This window comes from Lithobates pipiens, unplaced genomic scaffold (assembly GCF_037356315.1).
Source record: "Lithobates pipiens isolate NorthernLeopardFrog02 unplaced genomic scaffold, aLitPip1_a1.2 Scaffold_30, whole genome shotgun sequence".
NCBI classification, from domain to species: Eukaryota; Metazoa; Chordata; class Amphibia; order Anura; family Ranidae; genus Lithobates; species Lithobates pipiens.
In genome coordinates, this window is record NW_027507791.1 from 54474464 (window position 1) to 54490000 (window position 15537).

General features: G+C 45.0%; 1 protein-coding gene across 1 annotated transcript in view; it reads left to right on the forward strand.

The window, feature by feature from the left end:
• The window catches only part of SETDB1 (SET domain bifurcated histone lysine methyltransferase 1), a gene marked incomplete in the record, with an annotated part of 81304 nt that overhangs the window by 60393 nt on the left and 5374 nt on the right, over positions 1-15537 (forward strand). Inside the window, 4 exon segments of the mRNA XM_077464241.1 lie at positions 1268-1437; positions 5544-6079; positions 15261-15286; positions 15516-15537. Of these exon segments, the coding sequence (XP_077320367.1) occupies positions 1268-1437; positions 5544-6079; positions 15261-15286; positions 15516-15537 (754 nt within the window).

Below are 15537 nucleotides of genomic sequence, written 5' to 3' on the forward strand. Positions count from 1 at the left end.
GCCGACATCGCGGGCGCGCTGGACAGGTAAGTGTCACTATTTTAAAAGTCAGCAGCTGCAGTATTTGTAGCTGCTGGCTTTAAAAAAAAAAAAAAAAAAAAAAAACGCGGACTCCCGCTTTAAATAACTAATCACACAAAAATATTTATATACACATATGACTAATTGTGATCAATCAATAACACACTCCCCAAAATGATCAATATTTAGTAAAATAGCTCTATATGCAAATTCTCAAAACGTCCAATCAGACAAGTGAAAAAATTGATAAGTAAAAAGAGTCCTCCAAAGGTGCTTATATCTTTAGAGATTTATTCCTCGTCACATCACATGAAAAATACACCCGGAAAGTGGTGACCCGTTCCAAGATAGAAATCATCCACCTCTGCACATACTGTCGCTTACCAGATTTTATGATCTCTTTTTAGGGAGATCTACACAGGCATGTAATCCTTTCACAGGCAGGAGTTCACTTTCAGGTTCTCAAAAGCGGCTCTCATAGAAACGTCACAGATGACACAGAGATATTCTAGGCCAGTGATGGCGAACCTTGGCACCCCAGATGTTTTGGAACTACATTTCCCATGATGCTCCACTACACTGCAGAGCGCATGAGCATCATGGGACATGTAGTTCCAAAACATCTGGGGTGCCAAGGTTCACCATCACTGTTCTAGGCAATGATCCTTACAAGCTGGGCTGCAGTCCCAGCGCGATCTCTGCACACATCCAGAGCAGCAGGGAAATTTGTCAAATCTGCTGAATCTTAGTCCGATAGAGCCCACACACGATCGGATTTTCCGACAACACAATCCGATTGGACCTTTTCCGTCGGAATTTCCGACCGTGTGTACAGGGCATAAGAGTAGCTGGCGAGAGGTCAGTACCTGTTAATGTAGACATGACCCCCCCCCCAATAACATCTTACAAGGCCCCTTTGCCCTGCACAGTTTCCGGGTAGGGTATTGGGAGTCAAGGCAGCAGGATTGTTTTGCTGAGAAAGAAATCGCGTGGCGTGGGAAGTATGAGCAAATGGATTGAGTTCTGCAGTCCAGCAGACAAGACTTAACAACTAAACCACTTCAAGGCTGTTATTTTGCTATAGACCGGGCGGGAGGTGCTTAAAGTGAAACCTGGGGAAATGTGCGTGTGTTGTATTGGTGCGCTGCATGTGTTTTCTTTTCATTTATTTTGTCCCGACGCACACTTTTTAATGTCCACATGTCTCTTGTACAGGTCTCCCCAAGTTTTTATCTTTTTGTCACAGGGTGTATGAATGCAACAAGAGATGTAAATGCAATCCAGGTATATGTACGAACCGCCTGGTGCAGCATGGCCTCCAAGTGCGTCTCCAGCTCTTCAAGACGCAGAACAAAGGGTGGGGTATTCGCTGTCTGGACGACATTGCAAAAGGGTCCTTCGTCTGTATATATGCAGGTATGGCTACTTGACTTGGGAGGGGGTCACCTGTAGAATAATACCTAGATTTTAGAATTTAGTGCAGATCTATAGTTAAATGTTGCTAGGGGGAATTGGGGAAAAAGGAACGTACTCCTGGAAATGCTTGAGTACTTCTGATGCTGGTCACATGACCAAAATCTTGTATGGTCACATGTTCTGTATAGAAGAGAACCAATGTTTACAATGCCTAATACTGACAGCTGAGACTCATCACAAGACATCAGGGTTGTTGGTCTCATAAGCAGCACTAAAAGAAAACCCGGTGCTGCATTTTACCTAGGAAAGTTGTTTGCGCTATAACGTTATCTAAGCCAGTAAGATTGTTAAAGTGATTGTAAAGGTTTTTTTTATGTTTGTTTTTTAAATGACAAACCTCTTATCTACCTGCTCTGTGCAATCCTCCTCATTCTTGGGTCCCCTGCTGACAATCCTGGCTCCTCCCCCTCCTGTTAAGTACACCCATGACAAGCTGCTTGCTATAGGGGCACTCGTGCGTGCTTCAGAGCCCTAATCGTGAGCAGGGTGCATTTGGTTTAAATTGCCAGTAAAAAGGCTTTAATTCAATTTAACTCAATATAAATCCTAATTTTTAAAGTGGTTGTAAACCCTAAAAACAAAAAAAAAGACAAAGGTATAATGAACTAGTATGCATAGCATATTAGCTCATTATGAATTACCGTATATACTCGAGTATAGGCCGACCCGAGTATAAGCCGAGGCCCCCAATTTACCCCCAAAAAACTGGGAAACCTATTGACTCGTGTATAAGCCGAGGGTGAGATATGCCTGTCCATCCCTGTGTGTGTCCGTCCATCCCTGTGTGTCCGTCCATCCCTGTGTGTCCGTCCATCCCTGTGTGTGTGTCCATCCATCCATCCCTGTGTGTGTGTGTGTGCGTCCATCCATCCATCCATCCCTGTGTGTGTGTGTGTGTGTGTGTGTGTGTGTGTCCATCCATCCATCCATCCCTGTGTGTGTGTGTGTCCATCCATCCATCCATCCCTGTGTGTGTGTGTGTGTGTGTCCATCCATCCATCCCTCCCTGTGTGTGTGTGTGTCCGTGCAGCCTTGTGTGTCCAGCCTACCTGTGTCCCAAGCCTCCGTCCGGTCCCGTCCCGAGCCTCCGTGTCGTCCCGTCCCGAGCCTCCGTGTCGTCCCGTCCCGAGCCTCCGTGTTGTCCCGTCCCGAGCCTCCGTGTCGTCCCATGCCAGGATCGCCGCTCTTCGTCGGCGCCCTGGCGGCCATTCCCCTGTTCAAAAGCCGCGCCTCCCGCCTCCGCCTGTGATAGGCGGAACACTCAATTTCCCAGCAGTCTGTGTTCCGCCTATCACAGACATCGTCTCATCCTCGTCCGTAGTACGAGGATGAGCCGATGTCCGTGATAGGCGGAACACTGACTGCTGGGAAATTGAGTGTTCCGCCTATCACAGGCGGAGCCGGAGGCGCGGCTTTTGAAAGTTAGAATGGCCGCTGTCTGTCTGCTCGACACGCTGTTCGGGCAGTCAGACAGCGGTGACTCGAGTATAAGCCGAGGGGGGCACTTTCAGCCTCAAAAAAGAGGCTGAAAATCTCGGCTTATACTCGAGTATATACGGTACTTAGCTGAGATTGAAGCCCCCACAGTGGTCCTCATTCACCGCTCCGGTGGCCATCATCGTTTCCAGTTACTTCTGGGTTTCACGGGCTCCAGCACTGTGATTGACCGCATCCGCCATGATGTCACTCCCACGCATTCGTGTGGGAGCCGCCGGTAACAGCACGTATGTCCTATTACTTCAGTGCACGTGTGCCGATGATGTCGGCACATGCAAATACAGGGGATATCTCCTAAACCGTGCAGGTTTAGGAGATATCCAGTGTAGGTACAGGTAATTATAGGCTTGCCTGTAGCAAAAAGTGGTTGTAAAGAGTTTACAACCACTTTAAAGAGCAACTGTCATCTCTGGCTCCCCCTCTGACCCGCCGTCGGCTCAACGACAGTCTCATTCACGTTAATAGGATGGCTGGTGATGCGGCAATGACGCAACAAGGTGAGTGACGTGGTGGCAGCAGGTGAATGGATGTCCGCTAACAGGAGCTGCCATGATGGATCAGAAATGACAGGTTCTCTTTAAAAGGGAAGGACTTATTCTTGCTGGTAGTTAGAATCTTTAATATTTGCAAACAAAATGAAGGTTTCTTATGTAGAATAAGCTGTCAGGTTAGTAAAACGGCAATATCGAAACCGATTCAATCATACAGTTTGTAGTGTACATGGATTTGCAAAACAATGGGATAAAGGAATATTCCTGAACTTTGTTTTTTTCTCATGGTTACTGTGACATTGTGGGAATGCATCAATGCAGTGCATGTCATCTCAGCTTGCAGAGCTTGGATTCAGTCGAGCGTTTACCAAAAATGGTAAATATTGCAGAATATACGGCCTCATGCTACGCAACTAAACCCCATTTCATGCTGAATAAACTAAATTATTAATGTACCGTATATACTCGAGTATAGGCCGACCCGAATATAAGCCGAGGCCCCCAATTTACCCCCAAAAAAACTGGCAAACTTATTGACTCGTGTATAAGCCGAGGGTGAGACATGCCTGTCCATCCCTGTGTGTGTGTCCGTCCATCCCTGTGTGTCCGTCCATCCCTGTGTGTCCGTCCATCCCTGTGTGTGTGTGTGTCCATCCATCCATCCATCCCTGTGTGTGTGTGTCTCCATCCATCCATCCATCCATCCATCCCTGTGTGTGTGTGTCTCCATCCATCCATCCCTGTGTGTGTGTGTCTCCATCCATCCATCCATCCATCCCTGTGTGTGTGTGTCTCCATCCATCCATCCATCCATCCCTGTGTGTGTGTGTATCCATCCATCCCTGTGTGTGTGTGTGTCTCCATCCATCCATCCATCCGTGTGTGTGTGTGTGTGTGTGTGTCCAGCCTACCTGTGTCCCGAGCCTTTGTCCCGAGCCTCCGTCCCGTGTCGTGCCTTGCCTTCGTCCCGTCCCGTCCCGTCCCGTGCCGTGCCGTCCCGTGCCGTGCCTTGCCTTGCCTCCGTCCCGTGCCCTCTTCGTCGGCGGCCATTGTAAAATTCAAAAGCCGCGCCTCCTCCTTCGCCTGTGATAGGCGGAACACTGAATTTCCCAGCAGCCTGTGTTCCGCCTATCACGGACGTCGTATCATCCTCGTCCGTAGTACGAGGATGAGACGATGCCCGTGATAGGCGGAACACAGGCTGCTGGGAAATTCAGTGTTCCGCCTATCACAGGCGAAGGCGGAGCCGGAGGCGCGGCTTTTGAATCATAGAATGGCCGCTGTCTGTCTGCTCGACACGCTGATCGAGCGGGCAGACAGCGATGACTCGAGTATAAGCCGAGGGGGGCACTTTCAGCCTCAAAAAAGAGGCTGAAAATCTCGGCTTATACTCGAGTATATACGGTATCTTAAACAGAAAACTATTTTGGATAGATTTTTATTAAAATTTGATCAAAAAAATAAATAAATTTAAATAAATAAAAAATAATAATCTTATTTTTTAAATCATTGATTGTAATCCACCCTGCTCTTGAGTGTTCATAAGACACATAACGGGGCTCAGCCCCATTCCCACTCCCTCATCACTGGATGTGATTAACAGCTTATACCAATGACTTCTGCTGCTGTATCTGAGCCAATGAGTGGCGAGAGAGACTCGGCTCTCTTGCCCATCACTGGATTGAGATCTGGCTTGGGTATGTATTTAGGGGGAGCTGCATTCAAACGGTTTTTTACCTTAATACATGGAATGCAGTAAGGTAAAAAATAAAATAAAAAATATACAACAATTTCAAAGTGGACTTGAACTTAGTGAAAATTTGCTATGTTGTCCTTACGACAATTGCTGCAGTTGGTGCCTCCAGAACTACATCTTCCAGGGCCTTTTTTCCCTCCACACTGTATGGGCAGATGTTTGGGAGTCAAGGCAGCTGCATTGTTTTGCTAGGAATGGAATTGATGCGTACTCGTGCAGCGCAGGATATTTCTATTGGTTTGCGGTATCTGGGTTATCCACTTTAGCCGTTGAATGAACCCTTCCTTTGTGTTCCCTCACAGGTAAAATTCTAACAGATGACTTTGCAGACAAAGAAGGGTTAGAGATGGGAGATGAATATTTTGCAAATTTGGACCACATTGAGAGCGTAGAAAACTACAAGGAAGGTTACGAAAGTGATGTCAAGTCGTCTTCTGATAGCAGCGGCGTAGACCTCAAGGAAGACCATGGAGAAAACACCGGCACTGAAGACCAGGAGGAGTCCCAAGACAGTTCAGATGACAATTTTGGAAAGAATGAGGACATCACAACCAGCTCTGTATGGCGGAGCTATGCTACGCGGCGCACAACTAGGGGACAGAAGGAGAACGGGGCTGTAGATACCTCCTCTAAGGACTCTACTTTAGCCAGACAGACCAGCCAAGAGGAAAATGCAGACTGCAAGCTGCCCGAGGAGACCTCCAAGAACAAGGTGGCTTCTTGGTTGAGCTCCAACACCATGTCGGACTCATATTTGGACTCTGATAGCCGGTCGTCTCTCAAAATGGGAGATGTGGCAGAAATGGAGAAGCACGTGAAGAAGGAGGAACCTGCTAAGGTGAGAGTGGTGTGCGGGTAACTGGTGTTATACAAATGTGTGTTTTTTTTTTTTTGAAGGAGTGTCCATCCTCCACATAGTTGCAGACCTTCCAGGATTCGACAGTGGTGGATGGGCTGCTTTGCTTAAAGTGGTTGTAAACCCTTACAACCAACTTTGACCTAAAGGTAAGCCTAGATTAAGGCTTGCCTGTAGGTCCAAGAAATATCTTCTAAACCTATACGGTTTAGGAGATATTTATCCGAAGACAGCCACCGCTGCGATATGCCGTGAGTGTTGGCTCCTGTGCGCATGCGCGGGAGTGACGTCATCGCGGCTCCGGCGAATCACGGCGCCGGATCCGCGAGACCCGGCTTCCTCTTTAAACCAAGATTCAGCTTGGATTAGATGTTTACTTGGCAAACTGCCAAAGAAGTCCTCTGCCCTCCTTATTCATTCACTATGGGAGCCCTCTGTCCTTGAGTAGAGTCTCTTCATTCCTTGCTTGCTGTGGCCTCTCTCAAACTGAATAAGATCTGAAGGGATTTATACTATTAAATTGATTCTAACCACTTAGCGACCACCTGCCCGCAATGTACTGTGGACGCTGTAGGCAAAGTGAGGTACCCATCGCGCCCACTGTGGTGGAACACAGCAGGAGCCTGTCAGCAAATCCTGGTCAATTTATGGCCAGGATCTGCTGATCAGCTGTGTCCAATCACAGGTCAGAGCTCTTGTGTTGCTAAACACCAGAACTCTCTACAGAGGGAGCAATCTGTCAGTTTCTTATCCCTGCTTTTCAGGGATGAGAAACTGCAAGGTCTTATTAAAAAGCAGCACACATTACACATAGTTAACCACTCGAGTGCCCTAGATATTATCCCCTTCCCAGCCAGTGTCATTAGTACAATGAAAGTGTATAGTATGATAATTTATTAATGTCACTAGTGATGTCAGTGTCAGGTTGCTCGCCGCAATCCCCATTATGGACAAGAGTATGGGGCTGTCACTGTGTCAGAAAATATGGCATGGCGGTCCCATCCCTACATCAAATGCACAAAAAAGAAACCCCCTTAATAGGACTTTAATGGACCACCAATACCACCAAGATTGAAAATAATACTTGTATTTTAATTTGTTTTACAAAAAGTATAAAAAAAGACACCTAGACACAAAGTATCTCTAATAAAATACAATCAAACGGGTATATATAGAAAAAAACATCTATACAGAAAACCACTAGTGGGTCACACCACTAGTCCAAGCGGATACTGTTGGGCACACCCTTGTTTTCTCCGGTATCCATACCCTCAAGAGATCTGGCAAACCCCATGTTGGGGCCCATTAACATGCTGTTAAGGGGTTATTTATTATAACAAACCCGATCCATTGCCTTTTTGGGGAAGTAATGTATATTTTATATCTTCCGTTCCGAAATATTGCTTGAAGATTTATACCAGGTGGTACCAGTCCACTATAGCTTCTTTAAAAGTGTGGCCATATGCTCTTGGCGTTATTTAGTGTTCCTGCCCTTCATTCATGGAGGAGCACTATTAATAAGAATTGCCACAATTAGGGATGCACCGAATGGGTTTTTTGGTGCCGAAACCGAAAATGAAAAATACACTAGGCCAAAAACCGATACCGAAAATGACTGTTTTTAAAAAATATTTTTATACAGGAGGTGGTCAGAGACTGGGGACGTGGTACAGGAGGTGGTCAGAGACTGGCGACGTGGTACAGGAGGTGGTCAGAGACTGGCGACGTGGTACAGGAGGTGGGCAGAGACTGGCGACGTGGTACAGGAGGTGGGCAGAGACTGGCGACGTGGTACAGGAGGTGGGCAGAGACTGGCGACGTGATAAAAGAGATAAGTGCAGCCAGTGTTGCCCCCAGTGATGCAGCCATAATTGAGCCGATAATTGAGCCGAAAATGGGACGGGGCCTGGGGGCGGAACTCCGCCCCCGCCCCGCCCCTGGTGCCGCCCATGATGGGGGTGAATAGCGCAGGACTGATGCAGCCAGCGATGCCCCTCTGCAGTGAAGAGAGCCGTCTGGTTGAATAGAGTGCCGGGAACATCACAGCTTTAATTTCAATAGCTGTGTGTTCCCTGTCGCGTGCCGTCACACACAGCCCCTCCCCCTTGTCCAGGCACTTTGATAGACAGATCACCCGTCCAATCTGGACAGGTGATCTCTCTATCAAAGTTCCCCGGACAAGGGGGAGGGGCTATGTGTGACGGCGCGCGACAGGGAACACACAGCTATTGAAATTAAAGCTGTGATGTTCCCGGCACTCTATTCAACCAGACGGCTCTCTTCACTGCAGAGGGGCATCGCTGGCTGCATCAGTCCTGCGCTATTCACCCCCATCATGGGCGGGGGCGGAGTTCCGCCCCCAGGCCCCAGCCCCATTTTCGGCTCAATTATCTGCCTTTTTTTCCTTTCGGGAAATTGCCGAAAAGGGCATTTTCGGCCGATATGTTTCGGCGGCCGAAATTTCGGTGCATCCCTAGCCACAATATTTTTTTTTCTTGCTCTCTACCCCTGATGAAGGTTCTGTAATGGCAGAGACTGGAAACGCGTCGGGTTTGGGACATCAATGAGAGTATTTGTGGTTTTCTGTATAGATGTTTTCTCTATATATACCTGTTTGATTGTATTTTATTAGAGATTCTTTGTGTCTAGGTGTGTTTTTTTTTTTTTTTGTTTTTTTTTTATACTTTTTGTAAAACGAATTAAAATACAAGTTTTATTTTCAATATTGGTGGTCCATTAAAGTCCCATTAAGGGGGTTTCTTTTTGTGCAATCCCCATTATAAGTCGCTGATTGCTGTCATTATTGGTATAAAAAAAAATACAAAAATTCTAGTATATATATCCCATCATCTTTAGACGCTGTAACTTTCACGCAAACCAATCAACATACACTCATTGGGATTTTTTTTTCTTATCAAAAACATGTAGCAGAAAACTTTTGGGCCCAAATTCATGAAGAAATTAGATTTTTATTTTTTTTATTAGATATGTTTTATAGCAGAAAGTAAAAAATAGCAGGTGAGTGGATATTTTTATTTTATTTTTTCAAAATTCTTTTTTTAGTTTTGTTAATATAATAAAAAAAAAAAAAAACCCAGTAGTTATCCAATATCACCAAAAAGCTTTATTTGTATGAAAAAAAAAAAAAGATATAATTTTTGTTTGGGTACAGAGTTGCATGGCCACGCAATCGCCAGTTAAAATGGCGTAGTGCTGAATAGCAAAAAATGGCCTGGTCATGAAGGGGGTAAAACTTTGCGGAGATCAAGTGGTTAAAGGTTTTTTTTTTTTTTAAATAACAAACATGTTATACTTACCTGCTCTGTGTAATCGTTTTGCACAGAGCAGCCCCAATTCTCTTCTTCCCAGGTCCCCCCTTGGCACTCCTGGCCCCTCCCCCTTGACGATTGCCCCCCAAAGGCAAGCTGGTGTGTGCTTGCTTCTGAGCCCCGCTCTATGCATCCCTAAGACTTACAGTGGGAGCTGGTACCTGTCAAAACTAGATACCCACTCTGGCCAAAAAGAAATGACGTGCCAAATGTTTCAGGGAGGAGATGGGGGGGGGGGGGAGTGCTTTAAAACGCAATTTCCCCTTTTTGGGTGGAGCTCTGCTTTATAAAATACAGGACTTAAACCAACAAAATTCTTTTAAGACCTATCCGTTCCAAAATGTGTAAACACATATCAAAAAAGAATTATGAATACATGTGGGTATCCACCAACCATAACCTCCATGTATCCCACACAATATGATAGTGACCTGCTGTTTGTGTATATTTTACTAAGCGTTACTAAAATAACTTTGATATTTTTAATGTGAAAAAAAAAAGTAATAATTACCTGCTCTGTGTAATGATTTTGCACAGAGCAGCCCAGATTCTCCTCTTCTCAGGTCCCATGCTGGCGCTCCTTGCCCCTCCCTCTGTCCGGTGCCCCCACAGCAAGCAGCTTGCACTGGGGGCACCCAAACAGGTGCAATTCCGAGCCACAGCTCTGTGTGTCCATCACACACACTCTGACTCTGCTCTTCCCCGTCTGTCTCCTGATTGGCTCAATGGCTGTGATTGACAGCAGAGGGAGTCAATGGCTTCTGCTGCTGCCAAAAGCCAATCAGGAGTGCTGTCCCTGGAGGGGGTAGAACCATAAATGGAACTGTCCAATAGTTGCCAAATTGGCCAAGATAATCCCCAGCCAAAGCAGTTAAGTATTCCATAGCTCATACCTCCGCTATAGCAATAATAAGATGGTTTTGAGAAGGGACCTTTACCAGTTTCCTAGAGCAGTGAGTCTCAACCAGGGTTCCTCCAAAGGTTGCTGGGGGTTCCTTCAGCATTGGGCAATTTCGGCCTCTCGGATAAGTTTTTATTTTTATTTTTTTTACGACCAACAAAGCTTTATTTTCAATATAAAAATGAACCAATCTTAATTTAACACAGACAACTAAAACCAAACATTATATATAGGCATTTAACTTGTGTAGGTAATTTATATATTCTGATGTGACACCAAGTGTTTAATGCTGGTTAACTAAAGAATGTGACTGCTTTTATTTCCGCCATATTCCCGCTTATTTACCACCATATCCCCGCTAAGGGTCCGAACAGGTCCTCCTGAAAAACTGACAGGCGAACCTGATCAGACAGCCCGTGTGAAAGGGGCCAAGCAGGGAGATTACAAATAATAATAATTTTTTTTCCTTAATTAAATTTTTTTTTTTTTACTTTTAAAAAGAAATAAAAATAAAAGCTATTATGAAAAAAAAAAATAAGAAAAGCTATATAAAACTATTTAAACCAGCCACCACACTCACCGTTGGGCAAAAGGCGCCAGATGATGCCCGCAATCACTTCTCTTCTCCACTTTGGTAAGGAGATGGGTGGGCAGGGAAAACAGGCAGGGCTTTGAAACTCAATTAGCATTGCATTAGCATTGGATGTGTTGTAATATCAACATCCACCACAAGATGGCGCCAGATTACAGAAGGACTTAAGAAGGCCGCAGAGCCACGGGCCTCAATTACTGGCTTGCGTGGCCCGATGTGATCGCACGGCGGGGTCGGAGTCCACACTGAGACAGGATACCCCAGCTGTGTCGCGCCAGGATGCAAATTCTAGTCGCAAATGTGACCTGGCGCCCGGGGTTTGTCGAGCCCTGCCCTGAACTATGACCCAAAACCTTGGGATCTGGGGGAAAAACCCAGGAAATATGGGCAAAAGTTCCCATATCCCCAGAACATCTGACCCATGTCGTAGCTGGATTTATAGCATGTAAAACCACAGGGGTTTTTTACCAATGCATCGGTATTTTGTATATATTTTCCTTTATAAATAACACATCAGGAGGCTTTGGCAGCAGCAGCCCAAATCTTACGCCTACTGACTAGAGCTATAGTCCAATAGAGAGCGTCTGCCACCACTTTTTGGGTGTTTTTTTTTTTTTTGTTTGTTTTTTTTTTTTTTTGCAATATAAACAAAAAAGACTGAAAATTTGTGAAAACAATGTATTTTTCTGCTTTAAAATTATATCAAAAAAATATAGGGTTATAGAGCGTACAATAAACATATACAACAGCAACAAAAACGATTGGAGATCTCCACAGTTCATAAAGTTGTATAAAAATAAGTTGCGCTCGTCTGTAACATGAGTGATCACAAAAAATGAATAAATAAATGAAATAAAGTACAAGTGAAATACAAACATAAGTCTATATGTAAACTAAAAAGAGAAATGGAAAAACAATTGAGTCCACACAATAAGATTCCACAGTGTGAAAGAAGGTGATTCCAATGGGGTGATGTACTCCACGTCACTTCCACCGTCACCAGGGAGATGGGGATATCTTGAATAGAAAGAACCCACTCAGTATGTGGGGACTCTTACCAGAACTGGTGGACCCCCTAAAGAGAGAGGTCATATATGCCAGTAGACTTAGCCCTCTGCAGGGTCTATATGTCCTCCTTGTCTCTGGAGCTCTCCAGTAGTGTCTTGAAGTCCTCCACAGTATCCAACTTAAAAATAAGAAGTCACGTCTAAAGGGCGCACTGTGAAAAAGGTCACCAGTGTAGAAAGATAAAGACTCCATTGGTGTAGTAACATTTAAACAATGGGTAGCCTTTATTTCTAAAAAAAAACCCGAATGGATACAACCAAAATGATCATAAGAACAGTCAGCAAAAATTGTAAAAAGATACCCATATTTTCGGGGTCACGTGGGGTCCGTAATGACATCAGCATGTAGCTCCGCCTGACATGTTTCGTCATACGTGACGTTGTCCTGGGGCTATAAAATTATATCCAAGAAAAAAAACCTCCAAATTTCTTAAAAAATTTAGCCAAAATGTATTCTGCTACGTCTTTTAAAAAAAATAAAAAATCCAGTAGTTGCATATTGAGTGTTTTTTTTTTTTTTTTTTTAATAGGGTGGTTTATAATAATGGTGATCAGTGACTTATAATGGGACTGTGGTAGTGCGGCAGATAATCTGACACTGACGCTGGGGGGGAACTGACTAACTGCTACTGACCCAGTGGCACTATTACAGTCATCAGTGATGATATACGCACTCGCTGTACTAATGATACTGGCTGGGAAAGGGTTAAATGTGTGCCTAACCGTGTAATGGTTGCTACTTTTACTATTAGACCGCTAAGTTTTCACCCTTTCTTTTTTTTATATCACAATCAAAGTTTATTGAAGGCTTACATTACAAGTAATTTGCGCCCTTTCTTTGCTAGGATAAGGAAGAGAGAGATCATTCCCTTTGTATAGAACTCTGTGTCGTCAACACAGAGCTCTGGGCTGTGATTGCACAGAGCCCATCAGCAGGTCCCGGCCATAAATCATTGGCTGGTACCTGCTGACAGGCTCCCGCTATATACAGTCACAGCCGGTGCCGGCCGGGGGGGTCGAGGATGTCTGCCCACGAAACCTGGATAGTAGGTAGCAACATGGGTAGGTTGCTTTTCCTGAACCAGGCGCCCGTCCTCAGTACATTGTGGGCTGGAAGCGGTTAAAGACTTGTATCACCTGTTGTGATCATATACCGTACATCCATATGTAGGATGAAATGTGGTCACATTACTCTAGACACCCACCCTCTGCTCATTTGGGGTTTATACAAATACCCATAGGTATAAAGAGACTGATGTTTGATCCACACAATGTTCCTTTGTTGAACTCCTCTTCCTGTTGATACATGCAGAACCAGTTAGGTCTTTATGTTGTGTGCCTAGTGGTTTAAAAAGAAGGGACGAGCTTTAGAAGTAAAACCACCCACAATACTTGGGCTGCGTTGCTTTTACAGCAAACAAATGGCTAACTATAAAATGCGAAGAATCAGAGGACATTGCTTGCTGTACCTTCTCAGCCTATAGTAGAACTGATCACCTAGAACAATGGTCTCCAAGCTGCGACCCGAGGGCCGGATGTGGCCCTTTGCTTACTTTTATCTGGCCCTTGGGGCATTAATCACCCTCCCCGTCAGTAATGGTGGGACATAGTTCCTGGCACTGACAGTGGGACACTCTATTCCTCCCACTGATTCCAATAATGGGGCCTTATTCCTCTGGCTGACACCAGTGAATGGGGCCTTATTCCTCTGGCTGACACCAGTGATGGGGCCCTATTCCTCTGGCTGACACCAGTGATGGGGCCCTATTCCTCTGGCTGACACCAGTGATGGGGCCCTATTCCTCTGGCTGACACCAGTGATGGGGCCCTATTCCTCTGGCTGACACCAGTGATGGGGCCCTATTCCTCTGGCTGACACCAGTGATGGGGCCCTATTCCTCCCGCTAACACCAGTGGAAAAAATTTAAAATGCATTTGGGTGGCAAAAATATGAATGAAATCTATAGACTGGGGGGAGACCCTCTGGGGGTATCTAGGATGGAAAAGGACCTGGGGGTCCTAGTAGATGATAGGCTCATCAATGGCATGCAATGTCAAGCTGCTACTAACAAAGCAAACAGAATATTGGCATGTATTAAAAAGGGGATCAACTCCAGAGAGAAAATAATTCTCCCGCTCTACAAGACTCTGGTCCGGCCGCACCTGGAGTATGCTGTCCAGTTCTGAGCACCAGTCCTCAGGAAGGATTTACTGGAAATGGAGCGAGTACAAAGAAGGGCAACAAAGCTAATAAAGGGTCTGGAGGATATTAGTTATGAGGAAAGGTTACGAGCACTGAACTTATTCTCTCTGGAGAAGAGACGCTTGAGAGGGGATATGATTTCATTATACAAATACCATACTGGTGACCCCACAATAGGGATAAAACTTTTTTGCGGAAAGGGAGTTTAACAAGATTCATGGCCACTCATTAATTACAAGAAAAGTGGTTTAACCTTAAACTGTGTAGAGGGTTCTTTACTGTAAGAGCAATAAGGATGTGGAATACCCTTCCACAGGCAGTGGTCTCGGTGTAGGGGCATTGATCTTTTCAAAAAACTATTAGATAAGCACCTGAACGACTGCAACATACATTAACAATTTAATACTGACATATAATTACACACATGGGTTGGACTTGATGGACTTATGTCTTTTTTCAGCTTCACCTACTATGTAACTATTTTACTAGTGATAGGCCCTATTCCTCCCACTGAAACTAGTGATTGGGTCCTATTCCTTTCACTGGCACCAATGATGTGGCACTATTCCTCCCACTGATGCCAATGATGGGTGTTATATTCCTCCCCTTGATAGCAATGATGGAGCACTATTCCTCCCACGGATACCAATGTTGGGGCACTATTCCTCCCACTGACACCACCAATGTTGGGGCACTATTCCTCCCACTGATGCCAATGATGGGTCACTATTCATCCCCTTGATAACAATGATGGGTCATTGTGTTAATTAAAAAAATCACCCTTTTCTTGGGGAATCGGAGGCACCCCATGTAACAGTCATGGTGTGGAAGTGGACCTTCGATATTGGTGACAAGGCATGCTTATTCAAGTTTCCTCCCCCTAGAACACAGCAGCATATAGGTACCCCGATGGGTGAAAAATCGGTTAAAACACTTCCCTTTCTTGCTTGTATTGCCGAGATGTACCAGATATGTTCTTTGCAGTATATCCAATGAAATGTGCTCCTATCTGTTGAGCTGCTGTGTGGTTGTATGACTTTTCTTTGACCTCTGTTCTCTCTTCCAACTCAGGAGTCTGAAGATGGCAAGCCTTCGGGGTAAGTGCAGATTACTAAACACTATATAGTCTGTGGGATAAGGCGGCTTGCATAAATGTGTGTTACCTAAAACAGCCTATCGGATTCTTTCCTTTTTCAAGTAGAACTAGAGATCACAGCAGAGCATATGGATATCGCAAGACCGCATCTGTCCATATAACAAAACATACAGATTGTTGTCTATGTGGCTGCTGCCTATTCTCTTTATTTCATCTGCTTTATCTCACAGGACTGGAGATGGCAATCGAATG